Source organism: Lepidothrix coronata, unplaced genomic scaffold (assembly GCF_001604755.1).
Source record: "Lepidothrix coronata isolate B3197 unplaced genomic scaffold, Lepidothrix_coronata-1.0 Scaffold51, whole genome shotgun sequence".
Classification (NCBI taxonomy): domain Eukaryota; kingdom Metazoa; phylum Chordata; class Aves; order Passeriformes; family Pipridae; genus Lepidothrix; species Lepidothrix coronata.
This window is the reverse complement of record NW_016690231.1, coordinates 3,440,996-3,457,359: the sequence shown is the minus strand read 5'-3', so window position 1 is coordinate 3,457,359 and position 16,364 is coordinate 3,440,996. Positions and strand designations below refer to the sequence as shown.

At 39.3% G+C, this 16,364-nt stretch overlaps 1 protein-coding gene across 13 annotated transcripts in view; it reads right to left on the bottom strand.

Moving 5' to 3' along the window:
• Positions 1-97: 97 nt before the first annotated feature.
• The window catches only part of RIMBP2 (RIMS binding protein 2), a 53,120-nt gene continuing 36,853 nt past the window's right edge, over positions 98-16,364 (bottom strand). For 2 of the 13 annotated variants that reach the window (XM_017815574.1, XM_017815585.1), the window contains 8 exons: positions 16,214-16,331; positions 13,035-13,184; positions 10,001-10,185; positions 7,746-7,914; positions 6,332-6,438; positions 4,468-4,539; positions 4,113-4,247; positions 98-1,736 (listed from right to left, as the gene is read on the bottom strand). In XM_017815574.1, the coding sequence (XP_017671063.1) occupies positions 1,548-1,736; positions 4,113-4,247; positions 4,468-4,539; positions 6,332-6,438; positions 7,746-7,914; positions 10,001-10,185; positions 13,035-13,184; positions 16,214-16,331 (1,125 nt within the window). In that variant the 3' untranslated portion in view covers positions 98-1,547. Of the gene's footprint in view, positions 3,536-4,112; positions 4,248-4,467; positions 4,540-6,331; positions 6,439-7,745; positions 7,915-10,000; positions 10,186-13,034; positions 13,185-16,213; positions 16,332-16,364 lie in introns of all 13 variants that reach the window. The other 11 variants (XM_017815578.1, XM_017815587.1, XM_017815582.1 and 8 more) reach the window with 11 other exon arrangements.

Sequence of the window (16,364 nt, the reverse complement as noted above, 5' to 3'; positions counted from 1 at the left end):
GATCTGACCAGGGGTGCCTGGGCCAGGAGGGAGGGAGAGAAGGCTGGCACAGCAACCAAGCAGCTGCTACAGTAGATTTATGAAACGTACTGCACTCTACAAAATATCAAATTATTTATTTATATAAAATATAATACACAACAATTGTACACATGCACACACCCACACAGTACTTTACCACAACTTTAGGCCAGTTATTTTCTTTAATTAAATGTTATAATCTAGCACACGGTATCTTACAGTAATTTACATTATTATCTGAAGACACAATGGGGAAGCTTTGATCATTCATTTATAAACCTTCCATAAATTACAAAAAGAAAGGCAGTCTGAAAAGTATGTATAAACAGTAAAAACAATTTACAAATGGACAAGAATTACAAAATAGTAACAGCCAATGACTGCCATCAGTGTGTAAGATTGTTTGTCTTGATATGCCAATATCACAATTAAGATTTAATTAGAGCCTCTTGCAGCCTCGTTACTGGCTGTGGCCTGTGACTGCAACACAGTTTGTCCTTTTTATTTTAAACATGTACTTTATCCTGAATCTGACATCAGCAATATGAAAATGCCTTTTAACTTAGAACTGTACCTCCACAGAAAAAAAGAAAATGGGGGAGTAAAGGGGTTTGGTGTGGAGTTGGTTTCTTTTTTGTTGTTTTTTTTTTTTTTAATTTTCCCAGTAGTTTAGAGCAGTAAACCAGGAACCCCAAAACTGGAGGTCGAATGGTTGAAATTCTGGGTGAGGTTCTGAATAACTTACACTGTATCTGATTTCAGTGGAGTGAAAATAAGTTGACAGAATAAACCAATACAAGGTTTTGGTTTTTGGAGGTGGGGGGGAAATAAAGAAGCAAAAACTAAAAAAAAAAAAAAAAAAAAAAAGCGTTTAGCACAGCACTTTCAAACTCCCAGGAGTTACATCAGACAGTGAATGGAGTCAGTAACATAGTACTTGATCTTAAATTACCATGTTTTAGGGAAGATGAAGACAGTTGAATACACAGTACATACAAAGTATACGCTGTATATTTATTAGACAGTACAAATCATTGTGCATTAATAAGGCAAAACATCAAGGCTGATTAAACTAGGAGTTTCAAGACCATTTTTGTTAGTGATTAGTTACAGTGGGGTGATCTCTCTGAACTAGGAATCAAGGAACAGAGTTTTCTCCCCACCACTCGTGGTTAAAGGAGGCTAAAAAGGCTGAGATTTTTCCAGTGGAGTTGCAGGTGTTGAGTTGACTTCAAATAAAACCACGTTCTTCTGCTCTTAAGCCCACAAAATTTTTTATTTTTTAAAAAAAAGTTTTTGCAACAACAAATCCACTTCCTTTTTTTTTTTTCTTGCTGTTTTGATTAAGCAATTCACATGATTCTATTGATGTCAGAGTTAAAAATGCAGAGAGGTTTGGTAAAGTTGTACTGCATAGTCATGAAAGCCCTAGTTTTGACTTTAGAAAAAAAAAAAAAATTAAAGAAAAAAAAATTAAAATACACAGACTGGAAGCTTTTACAAGTTGTCCAGGAGCAGCACATGAATCATTTCACTGCACCAAGCTTTTTCAGCAGTTTCTTGCCTTTGGAAAGCAGCCCCTTTTTCTTTTTCGAGGACATATCCCTGCCTCTCCCGGGACTACCAGAACCCATAGGTGACGGAGGTGACCCGGAATGGAGATGAACTGTGGGGGATGGTGCTCTCCGGGATGTACCTGTATTCTCAGGAGGAACCTATTAGGTACATTGTTATAATTTATTGAATGTTTGAAAGCTTCAAAGCTGTCAGCATCAAGAAAGTTTGGTAACATCACTTTGTCCCATTACCCACTTTTTAAGCAAAAGGGCTGGTTCCTTTCTTCTCTCTGGCTTAAAATACTGCTCGGGCTTATGGCAAATGCATAAATTTAGAGGGGGGGGAAAAATTGTAGAACAAGAGCCCTGGTTTGGTTATACTTTTTTAAAGGAAAAGTTGGATACACTTGTTTTGCCAGAATTCTGGCCACAAAAGCCACAAAACTGGCTTGGGTTTTGCATTTCAGTACTCTGATAGTACTGAAATGGAGAGGGATACTTTTAGCTATAGATTTAAGAAAAATAAACGTGTTAATTACTACAGATTAGCAATCTATAGAAGCCAAACTCTTTTCAGAAGAAATTACTTAAAATGCTACGTGTTCACTTACGTTTTAATGTTCTTTAAATGCCTTTTCTTTAAAATTGGCTAGCAAACTTTATGTACAGATTAGAGAAGATGGCACACTGGCTTAAAAAAAAAAAAAAAAAAAAAAAAAAAAAGAAAAAGCTAAAATGAACCTTAATTGCAATCAAAGAAAGCTTAAAGACCCTGACTGCTTGATGTATATGCTGCAGCCATGAGGTTGTTAGATGACAGCATTCCTAAATATTTTGAGCAGCTAATTTTTTTTTTCAATCATCAAAAGCACTTGGATGAAAATGCTAAAATTGCTTATACTCAGCCTATCCTAACTACAGTGCCCAGCTGGCAAGATGGGTTACTATCAATTAAGATGATATTTTCATAGTAGAATCCATGCTGGAGGGAGTCCTGTTAGCTTGGAGTTAAAACATCAGCAATTTACTGGCTTGTTGTGCAACAGTGAGTTAAGCAAAGGGGCTTCAAGCCGACTTTGATTTTAAATCAAGGTCTAATTCTAATGAAAAAAAAAAAACAAAACAAAACCAAAACAACTTGGTAAAGCACCCCAACGTACACCTGAAGATACCATATATTGAGTCTAATGCATTCATTCAGTGAGCTGCATGTTTCAGGTCGAGACTTTTATTGCATTGGTAAACCAAACAGTTGCTAACATTTCAAATGACCACTTTCTAGGACAAAAAGCCCAGTCAATTGTACCGTGGGAAGGGATCGTTTTCGGGAGCGTTGAATGGTTGGTCTTAGGCAGGCTGGGGTATAATCGATTATGGAAAACACATCTTAAGGCAGACAATTTAAGTAGCTCAGTCTGAGTGTAATGAGTTTCAAAACCAACTATACCCTTGTAAACTACCGTGTGCATCAGCTTAGGCTGCACTTGGATGTTCTGTAAGGGTTGGAGCTGTTGTGCTTTTCTCTTGTCACAGGAGCTTGGAATTTTTACCTCCCAGGTTGGCTAACAATGCAATATGCAGCTTTGTTTGTAGGGTAGTTAGACATCAAACTCTCCTTTCTATGTAAACATAAACATTGAGCTCGTGAAGAAATATGTTCCAAACGCTGACCTTCATAAAGTGAGGTCTAATTGACTTCCAAGGATTCCTTTTTAAAGGATTTGTCTCCTAAAAAAACCTCAATTGACTCGCCTAGATTCAGCAGAAGCGTACAAGCCTGCTCTTCCGTGGCCAAGGCTTTTGGAGACATATTTCTTTCCTTTTCCCCCACAATTAAGTTTCAAGACTTGCATTAGATAGCCAGGTAGCTTTAATTGAAATCTCTATTGGTATCTTCAGTTGCTCACTTACGTGAAGGCTACATTGCCTTATTAAGGTGTGAAATGAACACTCTTCTTCTGTTTCCAAGCAGATGAGCAAAGAAATAAAAATATATATAAAATATATAATATATAAAAGTATTGCAGTGATGAAACAAAACCAAAAATGAGATACTCTAAACATGGTTAATCTTTCATAAAAGAGAAGTCTCTGAGCAATTAACTAATGCCAGTTGGAACAGGAAGTCATAAGGATTAAAAGACGAGCACTGTCAGTCAATCAGCTGCAGTTACAGTTTGTATTTAGAGGAACACTGGTACCAATCTTTTGTCCACGAGAGCTTTTTGTAGTAAGAGCAGTTTGGAAGCTTTAGGAAGTAACTATCACCAGAGAAGAACTGCTTAAATTCGAATTATAATGGAAGGTACTGTACTGACTGCAGTCAAACAGTCAATTTAGTTTCTCCATTTACAAATGTAACGAGCCAGCGAAGGCTAAAGTCGCTTTTCCTTACGTTTTATTCTATATATTTGAGAGAGTTAATTTTAAATGGGCGGATGAATTTAAGGTGTTAAAAGTGACGTCTAAATTACGTATGAGACAGGATGGAATGGGAAATAAAAGAATTTAAGTTTTTCTTATTCGGTTGCTTACCCTTTTTGCTTTTGAACGCGTCGGTGTGTCGTGAACGTAGCGCGAGGGTGCATCGGATAGAAAGACTTCAACATCATCAGGCACTTCTTCAAGAAAGTTGGAAGGAACCAGGCCCTTTTGTCCATTAAGTTCACCCTGCAACACCGTGAAATGTTTTAATTAAAGCAAGTGTAGGTTCCCAGGAAGGGAAGGAAATACTTTTGCCTGTCGCAAAGCTGGTGAGGAAGAGGAAATGCCCATCTAAGGTCAGTGGGACATGACCTGCACCCCCCTCCCCTGGGCTGTCATTTGGTGCTGGTGAAGGTGCCCTAGCAGGTTGGAGCAATCTGAAGTGAGCAAGCAGGAGCCAACTTACATAGTAAAATCCATCTTCATCAATCTCACCAAAGACAGTGATAATGTCCCCAGTGCAGAATGTCAGCTCGGCCTGCAGGAAAGGGACAGGGTGTTAGGCAAAGATTATCTTTTATCAACAGTAAATCCACTAATATTCCCCCCCTCCTTTATGTTGACACATTTGGTGAAACCAAATTGATCTTTGAGAGCAAAGCCTTTTTTTTTTTTTTTTTTTTTTAAATGTATTGGATTTTTTCCCTTAGCTTGCTAAGCCTGGCACCTCTCCCACTGGGCTCTGAACACCCCCAGGACTCCCTGTGGCCAACAAGCCAAGACACTCAGGCCTTGAACAACCTGAACAAACTGTGAAGCTTTGAACTACACGACTTCAAAGGTCCCTTCCCTCAGTCCTTGTGGGAGGAGGGAACAAGACACCGGGGTGGGATGTGGCTCAGGTCCCTGCTCTGTGCTGAGCTGAGCACCAGGACTAAGGGGCACAGGAACAGCTGAGGGAGCTGCTTTTCACAGAATCACAAGATCAGGGTTGGAAGGGAGCTCTGGAGACCATCCAGTCCAACCCCCTGAAGCACAGCATTCCTGCAGTGGAGCTGAACTGGATTCTCTTCAATAAAGGCTTTGTAACGGGCAGCTCCACCCTCTGATCAGCAAACAGAGAGTGCACTGGGCTCTTTTTAATTGCCTGTGGCTTAAATGCAATGTTACAAGGGGGTGGGGGGTTAATTAATTTCCTGTGGTCATGGGAGACAGAACAAACAAAATGTTTGCAATATATCGGCACAATTTCTTTGATTTGTTGGCCAAATTACTTTGAAACACCGTAATTTAGAAACAGATTTGGTTCAGCAGGAAACAGGAAACAACCCTGGCTGTGTTTTAAAGCACCAAGACCCACATACTTCAAAATTCACCTTCTGCCTAAAAAAATTCCAAACAATTCACCAATTAAAAAAAAAAATCCAAACAACATTTTAAAGGATAACTGAGGAAGCTCCCAGATATGCAGTGGTTTTTAGAGCTTTCAGTGTACCCTGACATTCTTACCACAGTGCAGACAGAAATGGAACCTGCACCAAACCTGGACTAAGGGGCTTGCCATGTAACACCAAAGACACGTAAAAAGTGACTCTTGTTGCTGGTCACAGTTATGGAGAAATGGGAGACTGCAAGTGGGTACATGGAAGATAAACCTATAATGAAGATGTAATTGATGCTCAGCTGGTTTTAAATGAAGATGTGGCCAGTGCTCAGCTGTTTAAGATATCCTTAAATTATTATAACAAAAAAAGAGATAGTCAAGACATACATTCATGAAAGCTCAGATGCATCAATTAAGAGAAAAATGCAATATACTATGAATGCTGTTCCCATGGGCTGTATCCTTCTGGCTTAGGTTGTGAGGGAAGGTGGATTTTTGGAGGTTACAGAGATTTGAAAGCACTCAGGACTATCAGCTTGTTAGAGTGAGCTGGGGTACTTCTGAAAAATAATCGTGGTCTTGGGTGCAAAGGAAATTGGAAAATAAAAATTCCCTACAATTTATAACTGCTTTTTTCCTTATAGACTTATGTTATATTTGCAGGTACACACACATATGGCATAACATCCATATCCATAGCCAACTTTAGAATGTACTGAGCTGTATTAAATAAAACCTACAGAGGATATTCCTTGATTTTGTTTGGACAAGAACCGTAAATCTACTTGTACAGAAGCCATAAGCTTTGTCATACACATCTGCTCCAAACCATTTGGCTTGTGTTTGTAATCCTGAACTATTTCTTTGCACACCCACCCCAAATGGAGAGCAGTGCCCACCAGTCCTGACCATGCTGGGTGCCCACAGCACCCGGTTCCGGCCGTACCTCTACATCCACATTAGGAGAACTTTCTCTTGGATCATAATCATACAGTGCCACCATCCTTCTTGTAGTCACTGGCTGTTGTCTGCCACTCCTTCTGCTTCTCTCTGCTCCAGTCACAGGGGGAGGAAGGTGAGGAAAAGCTATCAAAGTTATTTTGAAAATAACCCCACGATGCACCTTCCCCTCCCGGCCTTTTCCCGGCAGTGCGGCAGCAACGTGGGTGTTTCTCCAGCACAGTGATAAAAAGTCACAGATTACCAAACCTAATAGCACAGATAAAGGATGTGAAACCACGTGGGCTTCATAAATAATATTTATTTATGAATAAATATTATTCATTATTGTTCATTAAATATTATTAGTGGCCATCTATTGTAAGCCACTGAATCCTCTGAACAGTTTTAGTTGCAAAATTAAAGCTCTGCAATTTTCATCCGTTCTTGGTTGTAAGAATCAAAGGTTACCAGGGTGTGCAAGGCCAAACAGGCAAAATTCAGGTTTGTTGCATTTTATTCAAACTTTTACTGTCTATTCCCTTCCCCTCTCCTAATCACAAGGAATGTCGTGCCTGGGATTATTCTTCAGCTTTCTGCTGGGAGGAAAGAAATGCATACAAATAAAAAAAAGATATAAAGCCATTCAAAATTCTGCTTTTAAGGATTTAATATGCTTTTTGGCAACCACTTCTACAGTTCACTTCTAAACAGGACTGAACCAATTCCAGCCCTCTGTACTCTCTGAATCGTGCTGGAAATTTTAAAACATATTGAGAGAGTTGTATGATATTTATTTTGAGAAAGAAATCTAAGTTACTTGCATTGTGTATCTGTGTGCAACATTGAACCAATGATTCATAGCACAGAATTGTTTAGCCAAACTCTGCTTTTTAAAGGGTTTGTCACTGCAATATCCATAAAAATCCCTTAATATGTAATGCTGTTCCAAATGTGATCACACATAACCCTTTGCCACCATCCCTTTAAATTATTGCTAAAATAGGAATATGCAGAAGAGTAAAAATAATAAATAAGTAATTCTTTTTATACTTTGCAGGAGTGAGTGTATCATGAAGCACCTCAGCACAGCACACTCCAAATCTCAGGGATTGTGTTCTGAGTCCAGAAATCTTTCAAGTGACAAAACCCTTTTTTTTTTTTTTTTAAATAAGAAAAGAAACTAACAGGTCGAGTGGTGAAGTTACAAATCTCCATCTGCAGCAAAAGATATCAGCAAGATTAAGTATCAGTTGTATAAAGTCATCCAGATACCAACACAGAATATATTCCATGGGGTAGCAAATGGCTGGAAAATTTAGATGGATCTGCATACTGTGGAAACAAGAGGTACAGCAGATCCAGCCAAGTTAAGAGCACCCAAAAGTCAGGAAAAGTGAAATGTTTATATTTTCCCTTACCAATTTTCTCAATTGGTGTGTTCAGAGGAAGAAAACCTTGTTTAAGAAGCTGATCCATCATCTCTTCATCGTCTGCTTGGATCTCAGAGACCATGTTACACGGGATAAGGCCAATTCTTGCACAGGTTTCTCCACGATAAAATCCATCGGCATCTTTGTCCCCATAAACCTGTTATTCAGAGAGTGACAACATTGGTCAGCAAAGGTTTTAGCATTTAGGAATTTTAATGCAGGCTAAGTGGTTATCAAAGCAGAGATGATGACTGCAGTTTGCATGGGGAACTATATTATTTTTTGACTACTCTGACTTAGGTTATAAAACTGGAATTGTGACATTTATTTGAATTATAACTCCAGACACATAATTTACAGAATTTGAACTTTTTTTTGTCAGCAGTGAAATGCACAAAATGTGCCTTACAAGTCATCAGACTCTCCCTGTGCTGAGCCAGAAGTTTACTTGATGGTTTACATTGATGTTTATGGAATTATTCTGGAATTATATTCAAAATGAAACGCTTGCAAAAATTGTGCCAAAATGTTGTTTTGATTCAAACAACTTTTATATGATCCAAAATGCCCATCTAATACATAATGTACTTGATATATGTACTTAAGCTTTGCTTTGTCTTTAGAGAAAACATGATATAAAAATAGCATGGATGTCCTCAGTGAGAACATATAAATCCAAAATTTCTCTGCAGGGCTAAAAATGCAGTCAAATCATAAAGGCTATTTATGATACAAAGGCCTAGATCTAGGACTGTGCTAAACAAAAATTATGTTCCTAAAGTCAAACTGATGACTGAGTTCCACTCAAATCTGAGCTCATTAAAACTGACTGATTGCCTCAACTTCTAGCACAGGAATATTTTTCAGCTTTAATCCCTACCTGTCCCTGAGTCACCTGGCCCCACTCCTGCACACAGGACAGAAGATGAGACTGTAGCACGTGTACAGGTTTCCTACAGCTCTTGGAACTGACCCTCCACCACCCCACTGCTCAGGGAATGTACCAGAAACATTTTGGAAATGGAAACCAATCCATCCTCACAACAGTTCGATAAGAAATTCAAAGCAGCAGTTCACAGAGCAGTCACCATGGTCACCAAATATAAAATAAACATCACTGACAGTAAATATCTGATGTGGGGTCTCACTAGACTTTTCAGTGCCAAACAGGTAAATATTTGTGAAGAAATAATTACAATATCTCAGTGAAATGCACAGCCTTGCAAAGGAAAATAAGCTCTTAACAAGATCAGTTTTTTTGGCACAAACCTTATATCATGGGGAGAGGTAAGCAAAATACAGAACAGAGTATTCAATGTTACAAAAATTGTGATTTAGAGTACAAACATTTTTGTTAAGACTCAACATAGTGGAAGGGAGCCAGGATTTTATTAGCTTAAGATAGAATTTAATCTCTGAAATGGGTAATATTCAAATGAGTCTGTTTTTTTCAGGTTCTCTTTCAGATCACACTTAAACCTCAATCACCCTTGGACTACCAGCAGCTGCTCCTTCTGCCTCTCTCATTTCTGCCTGTTTTGCTGCAGATCAAACGGATGCAAGGCTGCAGGAGGAAACACTTACTTCTGCTGATTCCACAGAAATATCTGCTGGCTTTTTAAAACCAGATCAGCAAGCTGAACAAGTTTGCCTTGCAGCTGCACTGTCAGAAGATGAGACGAGCTGGGATGGAGGGCTGGGAAAAAACACTTGCAGAGCCCAACCCCTGACAGAGCCAATTTGTCCTCTGTGCCCTGTTTAAAGGCAGTGTGTGTATTTTACACCAAACTGACAGAAGAGGGAACAGAAATACATGACTTCTGGACTTGGAATCAGTCTAAATTGTTTATTATCTGGGAGTGCCCAGCATTTAAAAAATACAGCAGCTTTGCTTTGTATGAAGGCACAACACTCAGTGTTCCAGGGGGACCTTTGCAGCTCCTCTCTGGAGCAGTTTCTTCTGCAGGGTTTGAGGCAATGGACACAGGGAGCTTCAGTCACAATTATAGTCTTCACACTAAATCTCTAATTAAGTCTGGCCCTAACTATCTACAGAAACTTTGAGATTTTTGTCCACCCTGTAATTATTTTTAAGCCATTAGTACTAGATTCCAGATCCAGTGAGATTTACAGCCTCTGAACCACTGGAGGGAAAAAAACCCTTGGATTCCAGTCACACAAGGGACAAAGGAGACCCTGTTTGCAAAACTGGGTCCTTCATTTCCCTTGTTTTCAGATCTCACCTTTATGATCTGTCCTTCTTTAAAGGGCAGCTCTTCCTCTGCGGCGTCAGGATTTGGGGACATCGTCAGTGGATCGTAGTCAAAGAGTGCAACAAATATTCGAGTAGAAATATCTTCTGTGCCAGGATCTGTTTCGGATTCTTCATAAAGATCTGGAGAAAGATGGTCATGACCACCGTAGCCATCTGGGAAATTAAAGTCAGAAAAGAACAATTCAGTAACGCAAGTTGGCCCCATCTTTCGACTATTCCAGTTAACATTTGAAACATGTTTGGCATTTCAGGGAAAAAAAAATCCCCAAACCTCAATGCACGTCCTATAAAGCTTGGTGGGTTGGTCTTTTTTTTTTTTTTTTTAATTAGCAAGCTGGTACTTCTTTAAAAAGCATAGAAAATCTGCATGCACTGAAAGTGGTGTTATCTCCTACCCCACACTGACATTTACACTTGTGGATACAGCTCAGGTAGGAAAGCCATTTTTGTCAGATTTACTAGAGTGTGCTATAAATTAATGGAGCATGTTAGGAGTGACATAACGATGAGTCTGACAGGCTTTTTCATTCCTGAAAAAATAACCATGCTTTGGATCCACTTGTTTTCCAGCACAGCTGTCTCTGCTCTTCATGGACACAAGAAAGCACATCCCAGCTGTGTTGACAAACCGTGTTTTAGATACCAGGTTAAAAATAAAACATGGTTATAACCTCTCCAGACAGGGAAGAAGGGAGGTATTTCAGCAGTGTTAGTCCTGCCACTGTTGGAACTACACTCTCTATGATTTTGTTGTAACACTGTCAATAGTTAACATAGTGCCCAAACCAACCCAAACCACTAACAAATGTGTTAAAATCCAGGAGAAATGATGATTGCATTTAACTATAATCTCATTAGGAAAGACTATCCTTGAATATCCCAACACTTGACACTGCACTGAACTCTGTCCACTGTAGGGTAACAGGTAAATTAGGACATTAAAAATGAGAATGAACATTTTGTCTCATATACCTTTCAAACTTTTCAAATGACCTGGAGAATGTGTTTAGTCCATGATTTGCCAACATACTTAAGGATGGACTTCAGAAAACCAGATTGGAAGATTAGGTCAAAGTGGCTAACAGTGACTGTTCTGACTGATGGGTTTAAAAGGCTTTTAATTTTGGGTTGAAAGAGGATGTGGCAGCACTTTCCCAAATAGTCTCTTTCAAGACACATGAACTTGAAGTCCCAAAAATTAAAGCCCTCAAAATCACAAGCCACTTGTGAATATCTTGGCTTATTGAAAAGTCCCTCTGGCTTCACTGGGAGTCACATACTTTTGTTCTTTTCTGAATCAACATTTATCATCCAGTTTACAAGATCCTTCACAATGAATAAATTGAGAAAGTGATATTATGAATTATGATGAAAATGTAGTTCAACTGTATCAATTTTTTTCCAATTTTCATGTTAATAAAATTTTTACTGTAATCACCTCTCGCAAGTTAAAGACTCACAGTTTTTTTTAACAGTTTGAGCATTCCATATGAAACATTTTAGATAAATGCTTTTTACCTTTTTCCCTCTTTTGCCTCTACATCATGCATTTTATTCAACATTTGCTAATTGTAAACTACCAGAAAAAACGTTCAGAGGGTCACAGCTTTCAGGGAACATCTCCTAACTCGTGGGTCCAGAGCTCAAGAAAGAATGTAAGGATAAAATGCAGAAAAGCAAAAGGGCAGGGAAAAATTCCAGCCAAGAAGCTTTAGGCAGGCACAAAGCACAGAGAGGAAGTTTGGAAAAAGGGCACATGGGACAGAAAGCAATGAGACACAAAGGATGGGATCCTTCTCTGTTCTGTTCTCCTCACCCTGTCAGGTTGCAGCCATTCTGAGGCTGATACCCAGGCCCATCAGGCGGGTTAAGGGGTGTTCTGTTTTGTTTTTTAAATTAAAAAAATATCAATTTTTGCATCCAACTCCAACAGCACTTAATGAAGGTAAGGTGGAAACATGAATCACAGCCAAATGTATCTCTGTTAAAAGCACTGGCCTGTGCCAGAACATCAGAATACTCATGTTTGCTTCAGTGAAACAGAAAGCAAATAATCTCTTGATTAGCTCATTAGCCACTTATCAAGAGGTACAAATGCATGTCACACACACACATATCACTGTGCATGTACAATCCTGTCTCTGGATGCACCCAGCCAAATTCCTGACTGGTGCACAGTGGCAACCAGAGCTGCCCTGAATTCACTCGATCGACTCTGATACACCCGGGCTGCTGTTCTGGCTGTGTCAGTCTGAGAGGTCTGCTTGGAAACTCAGCATTTAATTACAATTTACCTAAACTTTCAGAGCCTCTTCTGTTTCATTTCAGATATCAGCAAAACCTGAGTGTGTTTCTTAGCTCTCTGCATGGCTCGGGCTGCTCTTGTGGGTTCAGTGTCACACACTTCAATTCCCTGTCTGATGAACTGTGAGAACTGAGTTGTTGATCAGGTAATGATTTCTATGTTGATGAAGCAACAAATACTATCAGTAGTGGGTAAAACTGCCTTACTTATGCAGTGCAGTAGAACACAAAGAATAATCTTTCTCCTCATCAGGTGACACAGCCAAAGTCCTGTGTGGCCACTGAAAAGACCCCCAGTCTTCGTTCAGCCTGCCAATAATGGCTGGTAATTGCAGAACACTGGGTTGTGACACACCAGTGCTGTTTGTGCCTGTCCATCTGCCTGGAGCCAGTGGGGATGTTTGGATGGATGGTGGTTCAGCTGTGTACAGTAACTGGCTGGCATTGGGAGCAGCAGAGCTTCACAGAGTTCATGCAATGCTCGGACTCGGTCGAGTATGGAGAGGGGGCTGTGCAGCGGGACAGAGCCCTCGGGGCCGTTTGCCCCTTGCAGCTGAGCTGGAGGAACTTACCTGAGGGCACCCAGGACTCAGAGCCAGTCCCCCTGGCATCCTGCATTGCATGCAAGGGTGTCACACATGGTTAACACGCAGCTCTAAACCGTGCCTGGCACAAAGGAGGAAGAATGGTGGGCGTACCGTGTCCATAGTGAGGGGCCATGGGACGCCGCGGGGGCCACTGCTTGTGTCCAATGCTGCCATAATAAGCTTCTTCTTTTACAGGTGAAATATTTCCCTCACTACCTGACCGAGACCGAGCGCCTTCACTGTTACTGTCCATTGTAATTTCTACGGAGAAAAAGGGAATGATCTATTAAAACAGATTGTAGAGTTGCCTCAGCGGAGGCTCCTGCTGGCAGGCTGGGCCTGCCTTGTTTTCTCGCTTCCTAAACACTGCACAAGCTTTGCCAGGTGTCTCAGCCTCTAGAAATCCTCTTCAGTGTGTGGGGGGGACTGTCACAGAAATATGAATCTGGATTTTGTGCTTTTTAAAATTCATACAGTGTAAATATTGTTCGTTAGGTCTTTGGAGAGGAATTGTCTTTTATTATGAGGTTTAAGCAACAATCCTAAATACAATCCTACCTGCCAGATCTGCAAGGTCAAGGGCATTGTAAACTCTGTTTCACCTTCTAAAGTATCAACCTAAAAACAAAAATTAATTAATTCACTTAAATCCTACCTGCAAGAGGATACTAGTCTAAAAAATTTATAGCTTTGTGGAGAAAACACCTCAAAGAACTTAAATTATGGAACATTTTGGAGAGAGATTTTGCTATTGGAATCCTAAGAACATTACAATCTTGAAAGTCTTTCCTACTTCTCCCAGAACTGCCTTAAGAACTCTCCATCACATAAGTGACACTTTAGCTAAATAATTCAGTAAAAACCCCAGAGTCCATATTTTTGAGCTATAGCTGAGGCCAACAAGTTTCAGGTATTTAAGAAGCCTAAACTTTGGCTCAATCATATTTACTCTCTTCTTTTATTTTACTCTGCTTTTCATTTTATGGGACTCCATATTACAATGTCACAGCCTTAGCAACTTCCTTCTTCAAAACCACCCTTGCAGCCCTTACTCTTGGGAAATGTTCTCTGTCACTGGGAGATCTGAACAGTGGGTTCAATTTATGCAGTGATTTACTATATGCTTTTGGATGCTCTACTTTTACTACATTTTATTTATCTGAGCTCTCAATATTTTTCATATCTTCTAGATTTTTTTTTTCCTAGCAGGTTTACAAGAAGGAACTCTCATGCAGTTTTATCAAGTGTTTAAACTTGCTTCAGTTCTCCTCAAAGTGGTATTTTCCAGTATGATGCTGAAAGGGAGAAATATTGCATGCTTACCTTTCAGCAACTTTCATCATTAGTCTTGTAGTCAGAAATTAGGACTCGAACTCTAAACCACATAAGGTCTTCCAACAGTTTCACAGCAAATAATATTTTTTTTATATATTGTACATAATGCTCAATAGTTTCTTGTTACCAGCAAGAGACAATATTGTCATTTATTTCTAATGGAATTTTCCCAAATGGCATTTGTGGATTGTAAATAATACAAACCACAATAATTAATGCTTTAAGTTACACTGAATGAAACGAAATCTGAGTTATTATTTTCTATTTAATTATCTCCTTGAGCACAGACTATCAGAAATTAATTTCTTTATCAGATTCCTAAGCTGTTGCTATTAAACTGCTAAACAGCAAAGTCATTGCTTAGTGGTTTCTGTGTCCTAACCTTGTTTACAGAAAGTGAGCTCTGATAAATTTAATCACTTCCCTTATTTTTTAATTAAAATGAAAATTAAAAGGAAACCCAAAGGATTCAGTCACACAAACTTCTCTACTGTCTTGCTATTAAAAATGGGGGGGTTTAGCAGATAATAGAAAAGAACTTCTATACAAAACTTGCTTTAAGTAGGCCAAAGGTAAACCAGGAATCTTTGCTCCTGTGAAATCAAGGCTGCTTTCAGAGGGAAAGAAAGAGGACATGAAAATCTAACATTCATCACAGCATCATCCAAAAGCTGTTTGGTTCAGCTCACAATAACCTGTCAGGAGAAGCACAAGAGCCTCCCTGGGCCTGATTCTCCTCCATGCCGTTTTTATTCCAGTGTAATTCCATTGACATCTGTGAAGCTAATCCTGGTTTGCACCAGGAATTGGGATGAGAATCAGCCTCTGACCAGCCACACAACACTGAGGAGACTGAGTAAGTTTTGTGCATTTTGCAGCTGTGTCTGTTTTCTGATCTATGGCTTCAATCACAGTAGTTAATATCCACTAGATATCCAAAGAAATATGCCCACTAGGAGGATTTTGCTTTTAATTTACAGTACAGGAATTTTAGTGTGATTTTATTACAAGGGAAAAAAAAATTAATACTTAAAAATAAAAGCATTCCTTAACAATCAGTCTCCTTCCTTTTGACAATCCCCATTTGTTACATCAATTATTCCCACACAAGTCAGTGAGAATTGCCTGACACTGCTTCCTTCTCCTCATCATGGTGCCTACAATATTCACAAATTAAAGTCCAGATTAGGGACAGGAAACAGATAAACTTTCCATCTTCATGGAGTAAAGTTCTGTGAATAACTCACAGAACTCTTCCTGCATTTGTTTTGCATGTGTATCCTGATTTTCAGTGTGAATGTTTCTCCTTTTTCAGTTTAGAGTGCAAGTTTTAACAGATACATATTTGTCCACAGTGTCTCGATTCCATTATCTTTTCCCCACTACTTTTTGGATTTTCTGGTGTTCACCAGCATATAGATTAAGTCATAATTAAACCAGAATAGAGATGACTCTGTAAGAAACACCAAATCTAGTAAATATATACAAGTTCTACAAATTTGTTGCATTTAACAGCTTCCATTTTCCCCATTAAATTCCAAAAAGTAGTCAAGACAATGGAAAGTGAATGCAAAATGATGGTTGATGAATGGAAGGATGGATGGGTGAATGGATGGGTGAATGGCTGCATTTATTTAGTATATTATAGTAACCTGCCAGCAAATTTCTTCTTAGGTAAAATCTAACATTATCTAAGCTTAACCAAGCTTAAAAAAGCTCCAATACCCACTAAATTTAATAAAAAGACTCCCAGGGATGTCAACGACTACTAATTCAACCCCCTGTGAGGCCCCAGTGCACTCATTTACGTGGAGATGTTTTTAGTCCCACTTCACCCCATTTAAATTGGGAGTAGCCTGGTTCAAGACAAATATCCATTGTTTCAGTTTTTTTAAGGATTGCTTCCCAACTCTGAGGCTGCAAAGAACAGAAATGCACCAATCTGTCCAACTAACCAATGGAAGGGACCAACATTGGCCGAGACCTTTGTGGCACTGCACTGCCATGAGAGGACCTTCGTCCTGCATGTTCCACCCTTTCAGGCCGTCCGGCAGATGCTGGATTACCTAAAAGCTAAAAAACAAAACAAAAACAAAAACAAAAACA